At 38.4% G+C, this 22,359-nt stretch overlaps 1 protein-coding gene across 2 annotated transcripts in view; it reads right to left on the bottom strand.

The window, feature by feature from the left end:
- Positions 1–21,003, bottom strand: part of LOC123309379 (teneurin-a) — a 126,152-nt gene extending 105,149 nt beyond the window's left edge. For both annotated transcript variants that reach the window (XM_044892468.1, XM_044892469.1), the window contains exons 1-4: positions 20,803–21,003; positions 6,349–6,561; positions 5,745–5,942; positions 2,652–2,807 (exon numbers count right to left, since the gene is read on the bottom strand). In XM_044892468.1, coding sequence (XP_044748403.1) covers positions 2,652–2,807; positions 5,745–5,942; positions 6,349–6,561; positions 20,803–20,992 — 757 coding nt within the window. In that variant the 5' untranslated portion in view covers positions 20,993–21,003. The remainder of the gene's footprint in view (positions 1–2,651; positions 2,808–5,744; positions 5,943–6,348; positions 6,562–20,802) is intronic.
- Positions 21,004–22,359: the final 1,356 nt, after the last annotated feature.

Below are 22,359 nucleotides of genomic sequence, written 5' to 3'. Positions count from 1 at the left end.
ATGAAAAATTCGAATATACACGAACCGCTTGATTTACCCATAATCTTCTCACACAATTTTCCGAATGCTCTTTATGGTTATTGAGGTTCCACATTGAGAAATCCGTTTTTGGTTTTTGGCATTCCTCGAATGAACCCTCTAAGGTAATTTCAATTAGGAATTCGACCGTCCACAACAACTCAATGGTAGAGGGTGAATAAATGAAGTCTAGTTCTCGAATTGTAACACCAATTGCGTATCTCTGAAGTCCCAAATTATATTCTGCCGAGTTGAGTGATGGAAACATATGTGGCGAGGCACGAAATATGAAAGGGGGGAACTGAACAACTGGGGCACGTTTACCCTGTGATGTATCACCCCCTTTATTTCATGTCTAGAAGAAGTCTTCATTTGAAGGAGCTGCAGGGAAGTGAAACTAGTCTGTCTGTTATTGCACTGCCAGAGTTGAGTGATTTTTGGCTCAACAGATTCTCCATTCATTTCGAAAATGAATCATCTATAAGACATGTTCACGATTCGGGTGAATTTGAATCAACTTCAATGTCGTTTGTTTCTATTACTACAAAAAAATAAGATTCTGGAACGCTCTGAAGCTGGGAGAGAGATTCGAGACGAATTGAATTGGAATTATAAAAATCGAGACCAAGAACATCTGTCAGTCGTGAAAAACCGTGGAAAATCCCCGAACAATGTGATGGATGGAACATATGCCTCGACGAAAAGAGGCTGATATGATGTATCACTCCTTCACACATCAAACTAAACCACTTTCAAGGAAAATTCCGAGACGTTCATCGGTTTTTCCGCTTACGTTTCGGCGACGCGTAAAGTGAACCCCACTGAGTATTTTGCACCTCGCGGTCTATCGGTTCTACAACCTAAAGATAAGAATTTTCATTGTATCAAGTCGCTTTTTCTTAGTTTACTTATAGTCACAATTTTTCACCTTTTATCGAAGATGATTTTTTCGTCGTTGGGTTGAGCCGATATCGGCTAGGAAAATGGGGTTAATAACTGCTTTCCATCAAATATGAATTGGATGTTTGATTATAGTCCATAAATTCTTCGGTCTGGCTCAGGTTCTGACCCAGAAAAACAAAACTATTAACGTATTTCACCCACGCGACGTAACCGGTAACGTCCTGCATTGTTACAATAAAATGGATCCATTCACCCTTTTGTACAAACCCACTAGTTCTTCAATAATTATTCATGGTTTATTCAGCAGGAGGCGGAAAATTTGAAGTTGCTTCCATTTTTTCACTATAATTTTACTGCCAGACGGCTGAATGATATATGGTCCTCGGTTTTATTCCTTTCGAACAACTTTCCATTTGTATTATTGAGTAATGGACCTAATATTTTCCCCCTGTACATCTGGATCCAACCCATTCATGTTGATATCACTCTACAAGCAATTGATACGCCTACTACTGATTTGTTCGATTACAAAAATAACATCAAGTGTTTATTTGATTGTCTTCCATACAATGTCTGCTCAATTTCACTTCTGTCAAAAAAAAAGAAGAAGAAAATAGAAATTGCTTTTTAGGTGCCATTTTTAGAGGCGGATGTGTCTGAAGTAGCTGCTCAAAAACAGAAAATTCATATGGAGGACCTACATTACACTCGATTAGCTGATCACTCTGTGTCCTGAGATGGATACCGTGAAAGAATGACTCGCGTCATTAGATTCCCTCCTGATGGATAGAATTTCCCTAAGAAAAAAATTGCACTATAATGTGGCTTGAAAGCCAGGCGAGCGCGATAAAAGTCGGCGTAAATAAGCAGAATTTGGCCTTAAGGCCAAGACGGGCCGAGAACGTTTCGGACAATAACGGCGTCGATAGCCCAAGGGAGATGGAATCCGTCCCCAATCAGGACTAATGCACCACTAAGTGGTAATAAAGTTTGCGGATGTCGCTGCCCGACATTAATATTCATTGATCGTGTTCGTGAAACACCATAACGGCACTTCCCGAATGATTAACGTCCAACTTTTGAAATAATCTAAATAGGGTCCTTTGACGGTGGAAGAATTTCCCAATAAATTTAATTGAATATTCCGCTGACAAATGATGAGAAAGAAGCATTTCATCTCCTGCTTTAATGAGAATCGAGACTCGGCTTATTACACAAAATTCATGAAAATTTTTCGCGGAAATATTCATAGTTTAATTGGAAATAATAAATGAACTCATTTCCTTCCGAATTAAATACTTATAACACACGTAAATCCAGGAATTAGTCAAAATGGCTAAGAACCACAAAACATTAACCATTCAGAGAACAAGCTCCGACAAAACACTTCCGTGAATCCGTCCACGTATGCACGAGCACATTTAATCTCTCCGCAGCTATCAACCCCACTTTTACGTTCAATATTCTCAGCCATTATAACTTTTAATGGTTCAACCATTTTTTTAATGACAGTTCAACGTGACAAGTATTGCGTTTAGCACCAAAACGGGGCTAAATGAAATAGTTAGGCACGGATGTCGTTGCATAAATTATTATTCATCATTTTTTATTGGAAGCTTTTTAATGTTTATAATGAAGAAATTGTCCAGACCATAAGACATCACTCACTGGATAATTGATTAGGTATCGAATATTTATAGGTACGTGCATAATAATATAATAGAACTTACCCCCTTTTGTGATGTACTGGGCAGTATCCTGGCTTATTTGATTATTTGTTGTCACTGGAAGAGCATATTCAGTTCTTCTGCGAAGTGTCGCATTGTGGAGTGAAGGACCTCTAGGAGGAATTTCGGGAGGAGCAGGCTCTGGGGGAGACTCTCCATCTGAAATCATGAAAATTCGGATGAAGCTGGAAAAATATATCAATCTGGAAACAGTAATGGTTGAATGGGCACAAAAGATGTTACAGTTTTTTTGGAATTTTACATTTTCAGATCACACAAACTTAACAAAAATGTCTCTGATAGATCACTTCTTATAGGTAGGTACTGATAAAGTTATTTTTAATCAACGAGTTCAGAAAAGCTTGACAATCTTGTGGATACTCGTAATACTCGACAAAACATTTAAAATATAAAACTATTTTTCTTAATTCTATTTGTGCCTTTCCGTTGCCTTAACAATTATTGAAAACGCAACATAACATATCAAGTGGTGTGATACAAAATTTATATTGTGCTTTCATATTGGTTTTTTGAAATAATCGTTGAGTTTTTCTGTCTTTTGTGCATAAAATTGATTCTAAAGTTGGTTATCAAAAATATTCCAACTTCACATTGAGTTGAAATTAACACGGAACGCTTAAGTAGTTGTTCTGTGAAGAAACCATAAATGTAATAACAAAACCAGAAAAGAATACGAAATGAAGTCAAAATTTTCATAGTTGACGCTTTTTCAAGGATTGTTTGATTATTAAGGAGACCAAAAGGCATAAATAGAATGTAAAAAACAGACGTTTTCATTGTTAGTGTCATATCGAGTATTTAAGGTTTCAGAACTACACAAATATCATATATTTCAGATCAAAGATTACTGAAAAGGGTTTTCCCTATATTTTCGTGATACCATTAATGAGATATCCTGTAAAATCCCCCGACTTTCTGGACGATTACCTGAAAAGGAACGCCGGATAGCATCATTAATGCAGTACCTTATTAGTGGATTTCCTCATTTTCGGAAAAACTGCAGAAAGGCCTGGCCGGCACGGAGGATTAAAGTGGACTTGATCATCCCATCCCCGAAATATCCATCCTTTTTTCACCGATCTAATTACGTACAGGAAAAAAGTAATTCATATTTTAATCCCGCTTTGATCGCTAATTGGATATTTTGCGCTGCAGTGTTGATTTATAATTTCGGTGAAGCCATCGGTAATACCTTTTTGACTAATTGTTTTCGGAGATTATTCCTCCGTTCCACTGAGCTGGATTATTATTCGTACATTGATGAACCAGGTAATTAAGCCGAGGCATGGGATGAAGATGAAAGGCCGAATCCCTTTCTTAGAGGGGTTTTAGAACGATGTGCGGGATTTTATTAGGCTTCAGCTATTGTTTTTCCCCGCTTCGTAGAGCGAAATATCACTATGACGGCTTTTGACTATCCGTAGAATATTTTCGGTGCTATAAATAGTTTGATCGGCAATAAAGTCAAATATTTCTTTTTAATTCAACAGCCTGTATCCTTTCAACGAAGGAGTATAAAAAGTATTTTATTCAATTAGAGGTACAGGTACTGTAAACAGGACTTTCCGAAATTGGGTTGAAAAAATTCGATAGTAGGATGTTTTAGGTCGAAAAAAGTACAAAAACTTCATAGGCACCTATGTCCGTGAAGGCTCTGTTGGCGAGATACAGGCTGTTGAAGTAAATTTTCAATTTATGCCGAAAATAATGGAGGAAACTGGGTGAAAACTTGTACAGGTTGAGTCAGTGACAAGTAGTACCGGAGAAAGGCGTAGCAAAGATGCGCCATATTTTTTTCTTGAAATGTACAAATATTTGGTCCTTTTTTCCAACGTTGAAATTTTTAATCTAATTCAGGAACACCCGGTATATACATAGCTTCCTCTTATTCGATTACGATAACTCTGAATTCATTCGTGAAAAAACGAAATGCGAATTCGAATGCTGGCTGTCTTTTTCTAACATTTCCTGACAAAACTCTGAAAGCCACCGTTTCAAACATGGTAATTATACGACGGAACTTTTCACATGGAAAATTAAAACTTCATTCTCATCAAATTCATAACGAATTTCACCCCGACAGCTCGCTAGTAGTTTGTAGAACTAATTTCGACATAAAACGAAAGCGCAAAAGTTTTGGAAGATCCCCTGGAGTTTACCCCTTTGATCTCGACCCGTAGTTTGTCGGCTGATGGACCGACACTTGTAGATTACGTAGGTACCTACCTACAAAGCTACCCTCCGACGTTATTAAGGACGCATTCAGTACATCATGACATTTTTTCGTCGTTGAAAAACACCTTTCACTGTGATTTCGAGTAGTGTGGTTTTTAAAAGATGTATGACACTCGTCTTTCCTGAATTCTTCATTTAATGAGTACTCATTCATAACTGTATGAATTTCGCTGCTACTGTATCTCTTCTTTTCATCAACGTAAGATTATATTTGAATGTGAATATACTGAATGTTGATGTAACAGAAGGATCAATATACTCCTTGCCTAGAAAGCTGATCATTTGGCAGTAAAGTACAGATCTGGATGGGAGGAAAGAAATTTGGACCTCTAGAATATATAACTCTTTCCCTATCCTAACCAATGTCGATCTCCTCTTAGCTTTCAGCGCAAGAAGATAATGACTTTACTCATCTTACCTCATTCGATTCGAAACTAAATGCCATAGAAACCGCAAAATAGGCGTGAAGTTTGTTAGGTAGAACTCCAATGAATTGCTAATGAGTTAACTCTGTTTGGAGATGGCGGAAACATGTTGAGGCATGACCCATATTGTCGTAAACCAATTACAACTCGTCACTCATTAGCATCCGGCCGGGTAATCGAGTTACAAGGGAGACTCTACAGCGACCATGTCTTCTTAAGGACAGAAAATATCGCTAGAGATTGGTTAATCGTTGGGGAAGAGCCCTTGCTGGATTACTAATGTAAATTCGATAAACCCACTTTTTTTTACAACATATGATATAAGTTTCGCAGAATTCTTTATTTTCTTAAAATAAGATAGCAAAGGGTCGTTTTTCTAATCGACCAAGATATGAAAACTTAATCGTCCACTCACCATTGCTAAGGTCCAGGTTTTCTTGGGGATCGTGGAAGGAAATCTCACTCTGTCCCGTTATGCTGTTTCTGTTCTCGTTGCAGCTGTTGCATGAGGTGGCACTGCTGGATGAAGTCATCCCTCTGTTTTTCCTGCGTCCCGACCGCCCCAGAGTGTTGTTCATCATTGCTTTTTTAGTGGTGGCGTAGATGGCTTCACCTGTTGACATATTACACAATGTAAATTAACACTGCGTGCAGATATAATCTTACCCTCCGACAGGGGTTCTCGAATCAAGCACTCGGGTTCTCATAGCAATTTTGTTCGAGAAGGAAGATTTAGTCCGGAGTTCTGATACTCGAGGAGAGTTTGACGAGACATGGACCTTTTCAGAATTACGATTTTTGTAACACTAAAGGAAAATCAGGCTTTACTGGACCTAGTTGAACAGTAACCCAGTAGTTTGTTTCCACTATCGTGTACTGTTAGATAAATGTACCCATCTTACATTACCACTTTTCGGTAATGAAAAAATTCACCCGAAAAGACATCGAAAAACTTCAACATTGCAGTCTTTCCGAACCATTCCTGTAATAATAAATGGGAGTTACATATACAAACGTACCGTTTGTTCCTCGGAGCCTGTCCTGTGGGGCTGCGTAGTGGATTCTCCTGCTGTTGGTATTTTCCAAGGGAAAAGGGGACGCTTGCCGAAGTTGCAGGGGGGCTGGAGACCTGGGGGACGCGACTGTAGGGGGTGGCGTGGGAAACGGGGTAGTGGGGTTGTCTGTGGTCGCAGCATCTTCAGTTTCGTCCGATCTGTATGACCTTTCGAGACCTGCAAGAATATCTATCATTAATTTGGTGATATATCCTTTTTCCCCAGCAAATATTTCATAATACATGATGAATTCATTTGAAAGTACGAAGAAATATCCATTAAAAACTAACAATTCTTCAGAGTGTACAAACATATCAGAATCAATTCTGAATATTTCCCTAGAGTTTGTATTTCCACAAGTAATTCAATTCCCATAATTGCCTATCTCGAAAAAATCTCCTATTTTTCGATACAGGTGGTGGGCAATATAGCGTTTGGGTCGGTCGTATTTAGGGGTTCATTGACGTCGCAGGAGGGAGTGGTAGGCATATTTACATGTGAAAGATAAATTAAATTAAGACCGGGGTGAGTAGTATAAGTTTAGATTAAGTTCCTGCGCCAGGCGAGGACTTCCAGAAGAGCGTCCGCATCGCCTATAGAACTCAAGATTGAATATGAAATTTTAATCAGGTAATTTTGCGGGGGCTCCATGTTTGCCGTTCCTCTGCCGACTCAAGTTGAGGAAACCGAACCCAACGTGTTGCTTGCATGAACGTAGAATGCCATGAAGCTGAGGGCTCGGAAAATCCAACAGATATGAATTTTACTACTCCAGTAGTATCCACACATAAATAAACTTGAGAGTGAAAAAAGTGGAGAATATTGTCTGCATCTTTTTTGGACAATCCACAGAAACCACTTTCTTCTTCACTCTTTTTTTGTCATGAGTTTTAACCCATACTTCAACTAACTGTTTTGAGTCTCTTTTCTTGTATTGTATTTCGATACTCACAGTATTATCTTTGCAGTCTAACAGGTAATTGGAATGTTCAAATATGAATCAATTTCTGTCAAAGATGAGAAATGATAGGGAGTTGCTTTGCAGTCTTGATCCTATATGATCCTATAAATTGCTGTTTCACCTCACTTTAGCAAGGAATTCTTTAGTATTTACACTTGAAAAAGAGAGCGCGATATTCGATTGTGATGTTTTAGAAGAAGAAAACCGCTTTTTGAAAATAAGCTGCAGAGTTCAAAATGACATGTCGCTGAAAATGATAATTATCTAGTAGTCTATCCCATTTTGAACGAACATATGCTTATTAAAAATGAAATTGACGAAGTGATTTAGAGTACGAGCGCTCATTTCCATGGGTTGTTTTATTCAAAGTCTTTAAATCCCTGGTCTCAATTCAATCGGGATATAAATTAATGCACGCCACTGGTTTTATCCGCTTCAGTTGACTTCAACTTCGACGGCACTGATGCTCACTTAGCTGACTCCAAATGTAATTATGGGGAAATTTTCCCCGTAATTATGAATTGACTCCTCTATTCCACACACCTTTCTTAGCAATTTTATTACGAACACAATCTCTGAACGTTAAATTCGTGTCCCGAAGTATGAGCCAAGTCGGGCGAATCTTAATCGCGAGTCTTTGATACATGTTGGGGTAATTTCACTCTTCGCAGATCACAGCACACCCGATGATTTTGCAGCTTCCTCTGCTTCTTGAGGAGCACGATTGAGTTGAGATTGGATGTTGGGAGTGATGTGGGGAAATTGTTGAATATTTCTTGCTCCAAGAGTACACCAGACGCTTCAATATAGAATAATAAAATTATACAAGTCTGTTATGACAATGGAAATGCGGGTCCTCATGTTCGGTTCATTTTATAAGGAAAATTCAAATTACATGGCTTCTATATTGTTCAATTTTATATGTACAGAAAGTTAAAAAAATCTGAATAATAACAGTATCATGAAATAATAACTATCATGAGAGAATATGAAATGATTACTTTCTGAAAATGAAATTATGAAACGAATAAATTGGAAAATCAACCGACAAACAAGAATTTCCAGTTGAAAATGGAATCTCATTTTAATTAGTTCCTCATAGTCACATCCTTGTGTTTTCATATTTCGTTTTGTCAGAAATAGAGCAAACGCTCAATACTTTTTTCCTGACTAGTCGTTGAACTTTTACTAGAGCAGTCAGTAACGATCGCTGGTAAAACAAATTAAACCCGTAATTATCGATATGCCCGTTCCACAACAGGAATTCTGTGGGAATGGAGAACAAACACCATTTCTTGAACAAATAGAGGCTCAAATACAGGCGTAGGCTACTTCGTTTGTTCGGCCGCGTAAAAAATAATTAGTGTTGACGTTAAGTGCTCACGGTGGATTACAAATGTGATGGAGTTTCTGCGTCTAAAAGTTCAAATACCTTTTAAGGGGGATGTTGACTTTGTATTTCTGGTATCACTCTATGCGATAGGGGAAGTTGCTCCTGGACGTCGGCGAAGGGAGCTAAAGGAGATTTTTGTGGAAAAGGACGAGAAATTTTCACCTCAAAGTTCTATTTCAACGTCGAATTGAAAAAAAAAAGACAATTTTCACTACTATGTCGAAAAAATTTATCTTTCCTAAGATTGACTTTAAAACTATAACAAACATTATAATTTTGGGATAGCTTCAGTATCTAAATTAATGAACTCTTCATATATTTCCTGCATGCATGACATATTCGGGGCTGTGTGTTTTCAAATGGAAATAAAGTAATTGAAAATTGTTTATTCATAGCAGTTACCCACGTTCTCAATATTGACAGAGTATTTTACAGAAAAAAGACATTGTATTCGTATGTCTTGCTGCAAATAAAACGGAGTCTCAATTATTAATTATATACGACACAACAACTGAATGTCTCAGTAATTACATAAGAGAAATTTTCTGTTGACGAATTAATCCTTATTCAGAAAAAAAGCAATTTATCTGGGATCTAGCTGGGAAATGATTCAATTTATCTCTCCAGATCGTCCGTCGCTGTTTTTTTCAGCGAAAAGTTGAGAAAAGTTTTCAATCCGAAGGATTCGAAATAGCGATATCAAAAGCTTCTGCAATCGTTAAACCAAAGCGTAAAGCTCTACGATAAATGGGACGAACTAGACAAGAAATCAAATTTTCAAGAGAGCCAGCCATTCATATATGATCAGATGAAGGAGGTGATTTATTTCCCGAAGATTCTCCAGAGGGTTGCGCCGGGAATCTGGTGCCCCAGGAAAACTAAAGTTTGCAACTTGGGAAAAATGTTTTCCGTAACAAGGTAACTTCAGGGCCTGGACTCTATTAAATCACATTTTTTATGAATGATACCTTAGAAAAGGATAGGAACGCTGAATAATTTAGTATTTTGTAGACGTGGGGGGATTTGAAACCGGATATTTCCCCAAATAAAAAAAATTCTCAGGGTTGATGAAGCGGTAAATTAATGGACTGGCTCTGAGCAGTCGTAATTTTCTATCGATTTTCAATTTAACACAACAATAATAGTACTTTATTGTTTGAACATACTAATAAGAATTCTTTCGATGTTGATCTTAGATTAGATCGAATAAGATGGCACCTGAAAAGTAATTTTCAATTTTTTTCTTCGAAACCAGAAAACTGACACAACACAGCTGGTTTTATTTCATATCCCTTATTGGAAAACCCTCTAGATTTTATACCGGAGTAGCGGTATGAACAAGCCATCACTGAAAAAATCATGTATTTCTTCTTCCCGAGGGTCCATGGTTGGCGCCAAAATCTGGACGAATTTCCGAGGAACACATGTGTAATATTGCAATTCCTCCAATCGAGTAGGCCGGTTCTAGGAGCAAACGGAACCCGAAGCGGGGGCAATTTCCATTTAGAGTAACAGTGAGACACCGGAGACCCGAAGAAAATTAAACGTCAGATCGGACTGAATGTAATAAAACGGTTCTCTTTGAGTCAAATGACGAGTGCCTCAGACACTGAGGCACCTGCGGCGCTCAGAATCGTGTTTCTTTTCGACGTGATAAATAATTCCGCAGTTTGGGGGTCTTCCTTTCTTCCCCAGTGACACAGACTTGGGGGATATCAATTCCAGATGTTTGGAAATACGTTTTTCCCAAATTAGACGAGCGTCCTGTTTCGTCATCTCTCCACAAGGACGAATTCAATATGGAAAAACAAGTAATAGTTAACATGTTTTGATTCCTATGAATCCCACATCGATACTTTCGAAAATATGTTTTACTACATGTCTGAATACTCAATTTATAACTCTCAGAGTGGAAAACTCTTGAAAAATGTTTTCCAGAGTGTTGTTTTCTCATTTATTTTCAAACCAATGACATGATTTTCACAAGGATTACTAGAATAATGGGTTATTCAACCACAACATGTGGAGAAATGTCAATTGTGATGAATATTTCAATTCATTTATAACGTTTTAGATTTCATACAAAAACAATAACAATAACAATACGATAGACTGGCAAAACAATGGCCTATTCAACTGAGCCCTATTTGAGTTAATTCATAACAATTTTTCCGAATCCCCCTACGTAAACCCACTCATCATAGAACAACATTTTCAGGACCAGAATCCGTCGGTTGAACGGTCACTTGTTAACTTACATTATCCAGAGATGGATACGCAAACGCATTCTGCGCAAATAACGATCCTGCAATTCGCCGGATGAACAAACAGTACGTATGGGACCTACGGTTCCCCAATATCAATCGACCGAAAAACCGATTTTACAATTATTCCATCTGTAATGATGTGTACGTATGCGCGAGTGTCATAGAATGCACCTGTATACGCAACGGTTACCTCATTATTGTTATTAATTATACCATTTACGACATGCAAGGCGAAACCGCTCTCTGTTCTATCTCGCCATTATTCGAGCACGTTGTTAACGAAATAGTTCTGTGGAACAATGTGCATGGTTGCCGATGGTTCCGGCAGTCTGCGGATGAGAAGGTTTAGCGATAACCCTCTTTGATATTGCACTATTTTATATCGATCGGAAGTTGGAGGTTTTATCAGGTGTATGCATAGTTACGGGTTTGAGATAATGAGCTCATAGCTCGAGCTGCGGTTTTACTGTAATAAGAGCATTCGTGTTCAGAAAATGACGACGGTATCACCTTATTCACCCAGTACGATGCTGAAAATGTTCTTCTCTGGTGCCTCGACCTCAATATCTAATGGAGAAGGAAATAAACCTCTCATACTTATTTATAATGTATCTTTGTAAACCAGACCGAAGAAAGATTGATCACTTTTAAAGGGCCTATAGATTAAAGAAGGTGTGGATGTGAATATTCTCGATTTATAATGAATGTAGGGATGTACGTAATCACCTTTAAAAAAATTTCGAAATATAGATGTCCTTTACGTCGATTTTATGGGCAGAATGTGACGAATTTATAAATTCTCAGATGGTTGCAAAATGGCGAAGGAACTACTATATACCCGGAAGTTCATTTATCGTAATATAAGATGTGAGCTATTCTGCTTTTGCATTCATGAAAAAATAAAAATTATTTGAGTGTAGTTTCAGTGTGACATATCAAACTGCCCAGATTGAGACTCCATTTTCATTTTTTTGCCTCAATGGTTGCAAAATGGCGAATGGGCCACATACTCAACACGTCTAGAATCATTATATTGTCTCGAATGCAAGATTATACTGTTTTTGCCATATAGTTAACTTCATCTTCAAATAAATCTCACATTTGACCTGCAGCACATGAATTATAATAATCAAATGTCATTGAATTGTGGAACAGAGTTGCAACATTTCTCATCAACATTTTCGTATACGGAATATTTCGCACGTCAACTGTGCAGTTGGATGGAACCATGTCAATTAAATTACCAACACACCATATACATCCATCCGATCGGATGCAATGGCGAAGTAATGATCCCTCCAGTTTCTATAGCGATGCTCACGGTCCACCTCCTCCTATCTCGCGTCATCACTTCAATCGACAAGCTCCAATATCCCCACAACATATGGCATTTCCATCGAAACCTCCTCGAGAGCGGGATGAGCAAAAGTGGTCGTCGAAGGATGAAGATTCGGAAATCGATGTTTCTTCACGTTCATCACAGGGAGATGCAACAGCTTGTCTCTGTGTTTTTCTCAGCGAGGAGCCGGGCTCTGTTGGCCAGTTTCCATGACGATGCGATCGCGCGATGGTTTCGCTACGTGTATGGCGAGGAAGATGTGACAAAGATGGGCGAGAAGGGCATTATGGGGGCTGCAGAGGTGTACTTATGAAGGGACAAAAAACTCACGAGTACTGTCGATAACGTCGATGAGATGGGAGAAAAAGTGGATGCATGACATGCACAATCGATGCGTCGCTATCTGAGGCGTCGCATGGGTAAAGAAATATACAGAGTGAATCACTGCGATGGCCTGTTAGACGTTCACCGTATACTAATCATAATTTTGTGCTGACAAATTGCGGTTTCAACAGTCAACTTTCATGGGAAACAATAAAAGGAAACTAAAATTCGATGTTCCGATAAGTAATGGTATATCACGTAAAATCACCCTGTATATGTATGGTATTGTTATAGTCATGAATTTCAAGTTATAATTAGTCTTCTTCACGTGGCAACGGCCTTTTGGATGTTGATACTCTGAGTTTGAAGGTTTTTTCATATTTTTCACAAAACATCTTTTGGTGTTTTGATGTTTTTCTACTGCCATAATAGGGAACTGGTCCCATCTATTTCATATCATCAAAAAACATGTAGTTGTGAGGTATTGACACAATTATTTGTTCATGCAAAATTTTGCGGGGATCACACCACTGGAAAAAAAATCTCACGAAGTGAAAATTCTGCATTCAATTCTCCCTATACTCGTAAAATAGCTTTTTGCCAGCCAATCCAGCGATATACATACATTATTATTTTGTTGATGAACCCTAGTTTCATTTTTTTGACAATGCCAATTCTCAAAATATCAGAATGTGGGTAAGCCAAAAACCTTGTGAACTTTTCATACTAAGAAAGTTGGAGACTTGTTTCTCTGCGAAACACAATTTATTCTGATTCTTTCCGATGAAACACTAGGCTGTGTTGATGAAATTCACAAAATACAGACCTGCACTGCGTCGAAAGGTTGTGACCTTTCCCCTGATAAGTTCGAAGGAATAAGTTGGATGCCATTTGATTGATTGGCAAAGAACCCTCGGAGATTTACTACCTTGATCCAGGATACTTAATGAAAAGGAAGCCTACACGATGTGAACACAGAATCTGGACATATAATTTTCTTTCCTCCTGCCGAAACCGGAACGTTGCGTCAAAGATTGATGAGGCGTTCGGGAAATTGTGAGCAAAAGTATGAAGAACACCCTTGAAACTGTCGCGAAAAAGTTCGAAAGGGTTTTGTCCCTTTCGGATTTGTAAGATAGATGTGTTCGGGTGGTATAGAGCTTTGAGCCGATAATTGGTCTCGTTGCTTTCAAAAACGAGGAAATTGATCTCCTGACTATGAAGCCTATAGAATCTAAATTTATCTTTTATGTTGTATCCTTCTAGTCCAGAGGGATACGTACCTGAAAACCCCATTTCATAACGCCATACTTCGATGTAAAATAAATATACTTGAATCAAGCATGCCCATCGAAATGTAACTATGACTCTCTATACTTGTTGGCATAGTTATGATAGTCATAGTTATGAATAGTAACTATAACTTAAGGTAGCCAAATGCCCATAGAAATCTAATACGTACTTATGAGGTGAGCCATAGTTATGGATAGTATCTATGACTTAAGGTAGCCAAATGTCCATCGAAATGTAACTATGACTCACTATACGTTCACCTTATATTTCGATCTAATTCACCATTCGTTTTCAGAAATTATAATTTCGTTACTTTTTCCCTCGCACATGAACCTACTAGAGCTTTCATCAAAAAATGGATTCCGTTTCATCGTTCACTTCCGAATCTAGACAGAATATTCAAACAGAATTGTCGCGTGAAAGTCAAATGATCGCAGCTAAAAATTCGTCGAAAACAAGGCACCTGCAGCGATATCAGCCAGCCATATATCATCAATACACGTTATTACGCCTTATAACCCCCCAATACCATTCTCGTATTCCGAATCATCGACATACCTTGCTGAATACATTCGCGATGTTAAAACCCGTAAAAAATTCGGCGCACGTTGTCCCGGTTCGCTGTGTCTCATTCGGTATCATTCCATTCCGTTGGCCTAATAATATATTAATGTTTCCGGAATAACAAATTCGCGAGATAAAACCCCCGAGCGAACGATGGAATTCAATTTGTTTTCTAATTCGATGCCGGGGAAACTCAATAATCTACATATCTGCGGGCATACCACTTCGGAATTGAAAAGTATATTTGCGGCCTGGTAGCTCGGCTTCCTCTTGCGATTCTTCGTCTTTGCTTCAGATTTTGAATTAGGTATGACAGGTTCGTCAGCGGTTTGACGTTTCAGTTAAGATCCTCAAGGATATAATTTTTCCTTCTTTATTTTCTCGACGTTCTCTCGAATGGAATCCTGTCTCGACTTCGGATTACCGAATTTCCGGGACAGTTTTGTTATTTCTTATAATGAGCCTCTGGAATTGTGCAAGAAATAGATACATACACATACACTGCTCAAAAATTGATAGGGATCACTTATAAATTGTTCTTTATTCTTGGCTTCTGTTAACTCTGTTGTGTTCTTCAAGGAAAACTGGGATATTTATAGATAAATTTAATTTTCCTCTCTGTTATTCAAACCCAGCAATTTTGTCATAGTTTCAATATTTATTTTTCATTCTTCTCTGGACAAAACGAAAATATCAACCTACTCTGGTATCTGATCAAAAAAAACATCTCAAAGTGAACATTCCTGAAATATTTCTAACAAAAAATTGTAAAAATTACCCCTCTTTTCTATGTCAAATGTTTTACAGCTGAATTGACTTCAATCGCAGACTTTGACTATCGAATTAGATGAACGCATAAAGTACCTAATCATTCTTCTTCATTCATCTTTCCTAATATAATATCTTTATTCGTTCTTCATTCCTCGTAGAGAACTAACTCCTCCAAGTTCACAAACAACGTCTCCTATGACTTAACGTTAGACACTCGTACACGTCAAGAGGTTAGTTCCTAGCGTTCTCATATTTTCTTTGAGACTGTTCCAGACCTGGGATATCGTGAAGGGGGAACATGAATCGTCGCTATCTGATACATAAATATTACTTGAAGGAAACACTAATTGGTTCTCAAGCGCCTTAAAAGAACCTGCCGAGACTGAGGCAGCGCCTTTGATACCGATGATCAGATACGAGCTTATATATACTTTACTTTATACCAGTTTTATTAAGAAAGTCTGCGGACTGCAAGGAAGCCTGCTATTTCCTTTATTTATGAAAATAATTTCAGAAGCAATATCTGGCTTACTTTTTCGCATTATCATGCTAGCTGGGATTTTAAAGGATGCAGTCTAGGAGGCAAAATCTGGAAGCAGTTATTATCTGGAATATCTTTGTTAGAAATGGGAATAATAATCGCTGGGGAGGTCGTATTTTCAGCTTGAATGAGAGCAGAAAATAAGGGTAATGTACTACAGTTTTCTCCGAAAGAAACAATGATTCATCTCTTCCTTACTTTGATAATCCAATGTCACCACTTTCGAGAATATGAGATTTTTCCTGTAAACTGTAAGAATCTTATAGATTGCTGAATCTATATGCGTGAATGCAATATGCGAAAGAATGATATCTTCTCTGATTTCTCGAATCAAGGCAATTCGACTCAAAAGGGAAGATTTCCGAATAACATAAACATGTACGCTCGTGCAGGAAACAAAACAAGTGTAATAACATCCAGCATCGCCTCCCAGGGGTGTACTTCGATCGACCCTTTGGCCACCTAAGGACACAAATCGCGAACGTGACACGTGACCGAGCTGAGGACCGGTGTCGACGTAGAAAACTCATCCATCACGACAGAAGGCTCCTGTAGCACTCCAGATGCATTCAATGTGTGTTCAGCGGAGTGGTTATTCCGATGGAATATTTATCGAATGCTGTAGAACAATCCATGCTAGAGTGGTCTTGGATTTTTCCGAATGCTCACCTTTGCAGAGTTCAGTCGGCCAGAAGAGATATGGGCGTATTAAACATGTATGGGCCCAGAAATCCTCTTTACTTTTGATAGCAATGGTGACTGTGGGACAGGAAGGCGAAGATTACCCAGACTAAAGATTCGAAATCATGATCTTTTTTTTAAATTGTATGAGATTAATGAAAGAAGAGATATCAGTGCATCTTTTTCAATAGCTTCTCCGAGAATATTGATTGGTCTTGTCTAATTGTTTCGTCCCTCGTCCTATAATATTTATGGAATTTGACTCCTTATCCTATAGAAGTCACAATGAGAGAATTTTATGACTCATTCAGCCCTCTGACATTTCAAATATTCGCCAGCGAATCATTAATCTCCATTAGTTCTGAAATTCCAATGTAAACTACTGGTTTCTGGAGTTTGCTTCGGGGACATTCGTCTTTCCTCTCTGTTCCACTAAAATATACGCTCAATCAGCTCAACGATGCATAAAGATCGTTACCGTGATTCGCGTATGGGACAATAAAGCTGTTTACCTTCACGGAGCAAAACATTAAAACCGTTTCTTACACAAAGTGGTTGTTGGCATAATTAATTTATAATGAAACCAGACGTTATCAAAGTTTGTTATGTATCGGGTACGCAATTAAACAGTACGGAAAGGGCAGAAACGGCACTTTGATTGATAGTCTTAGACATCCACCGTAATAAAACCAATCAACTCCTATATAGAGCCTCCCCCGTCGCCCCAACCCCTTTCCACTAATCAATTCGAGGCCTCGCAGTCTGACGATCACCGTTTTCGATCCTGTTTCGAAATGCCTCGCTTCAATTATCTATATGAGCTACTCTAATGAAGCATTAAAATAATTGTTGCGGCACTGAGATTTAACGATATGTTTGACTGTCGTTTGCGCCATTACCGCTGTTTAATGCAAATGGCAGTCTTATGGCCTGCGTTTACGGGCTAAAGCTGCGTTTAGATGGGAAGAGGTCGGGATTATCTCGTGGGACTACGCTGGCAATATGTTTGTCGACATAGGTATACTCATTTCCTGCCATTATAGGGGGGAATTAAGATATTTGTCACTAGGGTACCGCTATTTGTATATATGCTTGGGTTTCGATTGGAAACGTATCTGTATCCAGTTCATACTACTTCTTCGTATACTTCAGAATTATTGGAGTTTTTTTCAAGGGTCTAGTTTCATAGTTGCCTTATGTGAAAATACTGGATTTGCTAGCAAAACTTTACACGTTTTCCATGCTGTGCAGAATGCAAGGCTGTGAGAAGACTTCAGCTTGCAGAAATTTGGATTCAGTGAAAGGCTATTTCAAAAAGTATATCTGGCTTTATTGTATAGAGTTGAATAAATTCCAAGAAGTTCCACAGGTTATGAGTCCTTCACAAAAAGTTAATGTTTGGAGCCAATTTGTAGCTGAAGGCACAATTAAACATCACTTCTTTGAGAACTACGAAGGTGGAGCTACTCCTGTCAACAGCGAGTGCTATATATCTGTGATATACAATTCTTTCCTCTTATTGCAGATACGATAAACGGAAATGATTTACAGACAATAAAAATCAAGAGATCTGAATTCTGTGAGATCATGAGTCGAAGGATTCTTCAAACCATACAATCAATGCCCCATCGGTCTTCCGCATAGAATATCTTTCCCCTTGCCTTCTCCTCATCCGAAGCAGATTACAAAATTTTATCCAGAGTGAATTGCCATCAGCTTCCTCGAAATTCATCAACTCACCGAAAACCAACTTCGGGAGGAAAATGCTGCTTTGAAATACGCGATCCATCTAAACAAAGGCAGCAAAAATTCAATTTTGCCGCGAGGCTACGTCGATATAATATCAGCTCCAGTCGCAATCACCCTATTAATTTGCTCCATCGACTATATGAACTTCCCCGATAATACACTCCAAGAGAAGGGCGCGGAGCGGAGCTAATGCGGACTTATCTTAAAACAAGCGGAGCGGGTAATATCGAAACAGATGGACAGCAGATCGGTTACACTGAAACTGAACCGTCTCGTCGCCTCTCTCTCTCTCTCTTCTTCTTCCTATATCTCGGTAATTGGAAATGTGACGATGCGGAATAAAGCATATAAGAAACTCTATTGCCTGTCTGATCAAACAACATTTGATTCCATACCTCGACGGCGGCGTCTCTCCTTGCGATGCGAGAGCGTCGAAATTAGCTTTGTACACTGCTTCGATATTAGTTCCTCGAGACGGTCCAGGTTGATAAGATTCTTGAAACGGGAATCTCTTGCGTGGGTCACCAGACCCAGGGTGAAAAAATTCATTCGATAATTTGGCCGATTCTTCAAGGTTTCGGCGTAATCTCTCAGGAAGTCTTCAATGGGCTTGTTCGAATAAGATTCTGGTATTTTTGAGACAGATTGGTCTGAAGAGATCTGGGAATCTCTCGAAGATCTCCCTACCATTCATTGTTGGTCCCTCAACAATGTAATAGTGCTAGGCTACAGAGAGATGGCAAACACGCTTGCTTAACAAGGTTCTCAGAACCTCATCCTTGGTCGAGAGTTTGCGATCTAGGTAACTAAAACTACCTCAATTGAATATCCACCTACGGGAGAATGAATGAAGACAAAACTATGTCGGTCTTAACCCTTTGTAGCCTCGTGTGACATTTCTGTAACAAACCTTAATAATCCTTCTAAAATGTATACTCAACATTTGAGTTCATTCAAATCAGTATCACAGTATTATAACATACCACACCGAACATTTTAGTATCAAATATAAATCATAGGAGGTATAATTTGATGCATTTAGCGGGTTTGAATTTCGTGCGTTGATGAAAGTGACAAGAAAAAACATTTTGGAAGTTTGAATTTTATAAAAATATACTAAAAGTGTATAAAATTGTATTGTTTTTGTCGAAATCTATGGGGAAGTGATTGACTTTGTTCATATATTGTTACCGAAGCATATTTTTGCGTTTTTATATGCAAAACCTAACTTTATATGTTTGTAACATTTCTGTCACATTGGGTGACGATAGAAATATTATTTGGAACTAAAGTATGTGGATATTCATGTAAAATTGGTGATGACAGCGTTATTGATCCAGATTTTCAGCCGTTATTAGAAGAAAAAAGTTCAACTTTTATCTGATTGTGGAGAAGATACTGCAGTATCTTCTTCTAGATTCAATTATTGAAAAATCTGAACGCAGTGAGCCTATTGCTGGCCCCTCGTCTGCATATCCTGGACAGCAAGGTGGCCATTCGAATAAAGCTTCCACTAATCAAAGGCAAAAAAAGCGGCAACTACAATAGAAGAAAAAAACCTAGTTCTTCACGACCAGCAGTTACGATTTACTAGAAATACTAGGGGAGAGTTCCTTTGAATTGGACGGCCCATGAACCGGACGCTACAGTTTTTTAAAACACTCGATGGTGATTCGGCATCCTCCTTTACGTAAATCCCATTTTCGCACCAAGGCGCGAGCCACAGGGTCAGCCATTTTACAAGAGATCTCGATCGATGTTGCGAAAATGGGATTTACGTAAGGGATGCTAAATTGCTATCGAGTGTAGAAGAAAACTGTAGCGTCCGGATCATGGGCTGTCCAGTTCAAAGGAACTCTCCCCTACTTTACCACCTAATTTACTGGAGCTTGATACACCAATTCAATTTTTCTTAAATTTTTTTTTCTAAAGAATTGAACTTTCATTACAGAACAAACAAATCTTTACATAATATAAAAAAAACCAAACCAATCCCTTCAAATTACCGATACAGATATCCAGCAGTTTATTGGTGCAACTTATATAATGTCATTGATTCAATTGCCAAGGGTAATCAGTCATTGGAACACATCTTCCTTCCATACCTCATAAGTGTATTTTCTTTTAGTTTCACTCAATGTTACAGTAATGTTACACTCCCTAAATTGTCAAATAAATAAATAATAATAAATATTTTTTTAATTTTTGAGAAATACGTGTTTTTTTATTTGTTAAAACCTATCATATGCTAAAGTGATTTAAAATTTTATGACCTTGGGCTACAAAGGGTTAAAACATTTCTTCACGCCTGAGATATGGTAGTTCGATAATAAGCTATCTCACTCACAATATTTATTTCGCCTGAGTAGAGGTATGATGAGAAATTTATTTGAGCCGACCTATCACGCATCACTTTTACACATGGTTCGATCGCAATTTATAAATCTTCAAGATTGAGAAGAATTAAAACTCTCCTCAGAATTCCAACCTTTCATTATTAGCTACTCGTATATGAAAAAATCGATGGGAACTTACATGAGTATTCTTGTTGGGCTTGAGCTAAAAGCGAAGCGAAAACGTGACTATCCACAGGCCTGGTTGTGATTTCTTCATCGCTCGAACTATAACCCCTTTCTTGTCGCCACTCGAGACTCCTCTGCCTTCTCATGCCTGTCAAAGTCTTCAGGCCTCTTCTACTCAACGTTCCTGAATTGCTCGTGTCCATTACGATCCCATCTGTAAAAGAAATTTTTGTTGAAAGTTATTCTGAAAGAGTATTTTTTCAACTAATATCAGCCTATAAACTCAAGGACGTAATTCGTATATGAAAAAAATAACAATTACAAAAAATAATACGAAAATAAACCGGCAAATTTCCCCTCCTTGTTACTCTAATAAACACCAATCCTCTAATCGCTCAATTTGCGGTTGAGTTTTAGTCACCCTGCATGAGGCCTGAATTGGTCTCTCATTTCTCTCTCCATTGACCACCCCGTAGTTGGAAAAACGCGTAAACCCTCCTTAATCTCCAAGCAATCCTCCCGATGCAGTTAAGAAAATATGGAATCTCAAGAGTTAATGAAAAATCACCCTCGCACGAGGACCCCTCCAATTCTCTGGAAATTTTCCCGATCAGCCATCTAGCCCGAGGTCGAAAACACCGCAATACAAATAACACACAGAACCCTTCAACGGAAACGGAATACACCTAAATTACTGGGACGATTATCCCCATTACCCCGGGCCATTTCGGTGACAATTTCGCCTTTTCATGCCGGCAACTATATTAGTTTCGTCCTCTCCGCTACGACGATGTTTACTTCCACTCCCCGAATCCGCAGCACAGTCTGTCTCTTCTCCTCGGAAATTCTTCATGTCGTCTCCACATCAAAGTCGTCTGGTTGCTGGAGTTGGTGGTGGAGTTCGAAACCCCGGCTGGTGGTGGGTGTGCAAATTGCGTGAAACTCTCGCAGATCGGAGACGTTTTGACGTTTATGAGAGTTCGATTTGTCTTGTGGAATGTGGCGAATCGAAGTGGAATTATTGACCGCTCGAAAGGAAAACTTTCGCGTCAGATAGTTGTTTGAAAAATGAAAAGAGGTCTGTCTGTTTGAGATTGCTCAGACAGCCCTTCCAACTTTCAGCTCTCATCGATGATCTATAGAATGCTGGAAATGTTATTAACGACACTTCATTTCTGGGTTGTTTCCGATGCCATTATCGTCTTCTGTATAGAAATTAAGTTTGGTATTACTGACATTCTTAACACAGAATTTTGCTTCTTGGATGTCCTCTCCAAAATCCTTGATGTATAACAGAGACACACTCCCTGTGTGAGTCCAAGTTCTATGGCTAGATGTTCTGATCTTATTGTTTCACCATTTATTGTAATTTCTTCTTGTTGTTACCTCTTCTTGAGGTATGGTTTGACCCATTTCAATACTGATCATATTATTCCTGAATTTCAAAGTTTTCTCATTAGTTTATCGACCTCTGTACAGTCAAATGCTCTAGATTAGTTCAGAAATAGTCCTAAGGCAAGGATTTCACTCTCAAAAGATTCTAGTACTTTTTATGGTAGTCTGTATAGAT

This window comes from Coccinella septempunctata, chromosome 3, assembly GCF_907165205.1.
Source record: "Coccinella septempunctata chromosome 3, icCocSept1.1, whole genome shotgun sequence".
Classification (NCBI taxonomy): Eukaryota; Metazoa; Arthropoda; class Insecta; order Coleoptera; family Coccinellidae; genus Coccinella; species Coccinella septempunctata.
Note: the sequence above shows the minus strand (reverse complement) of the source record. Positions and strands in the feature narration are given on the sequence as shown.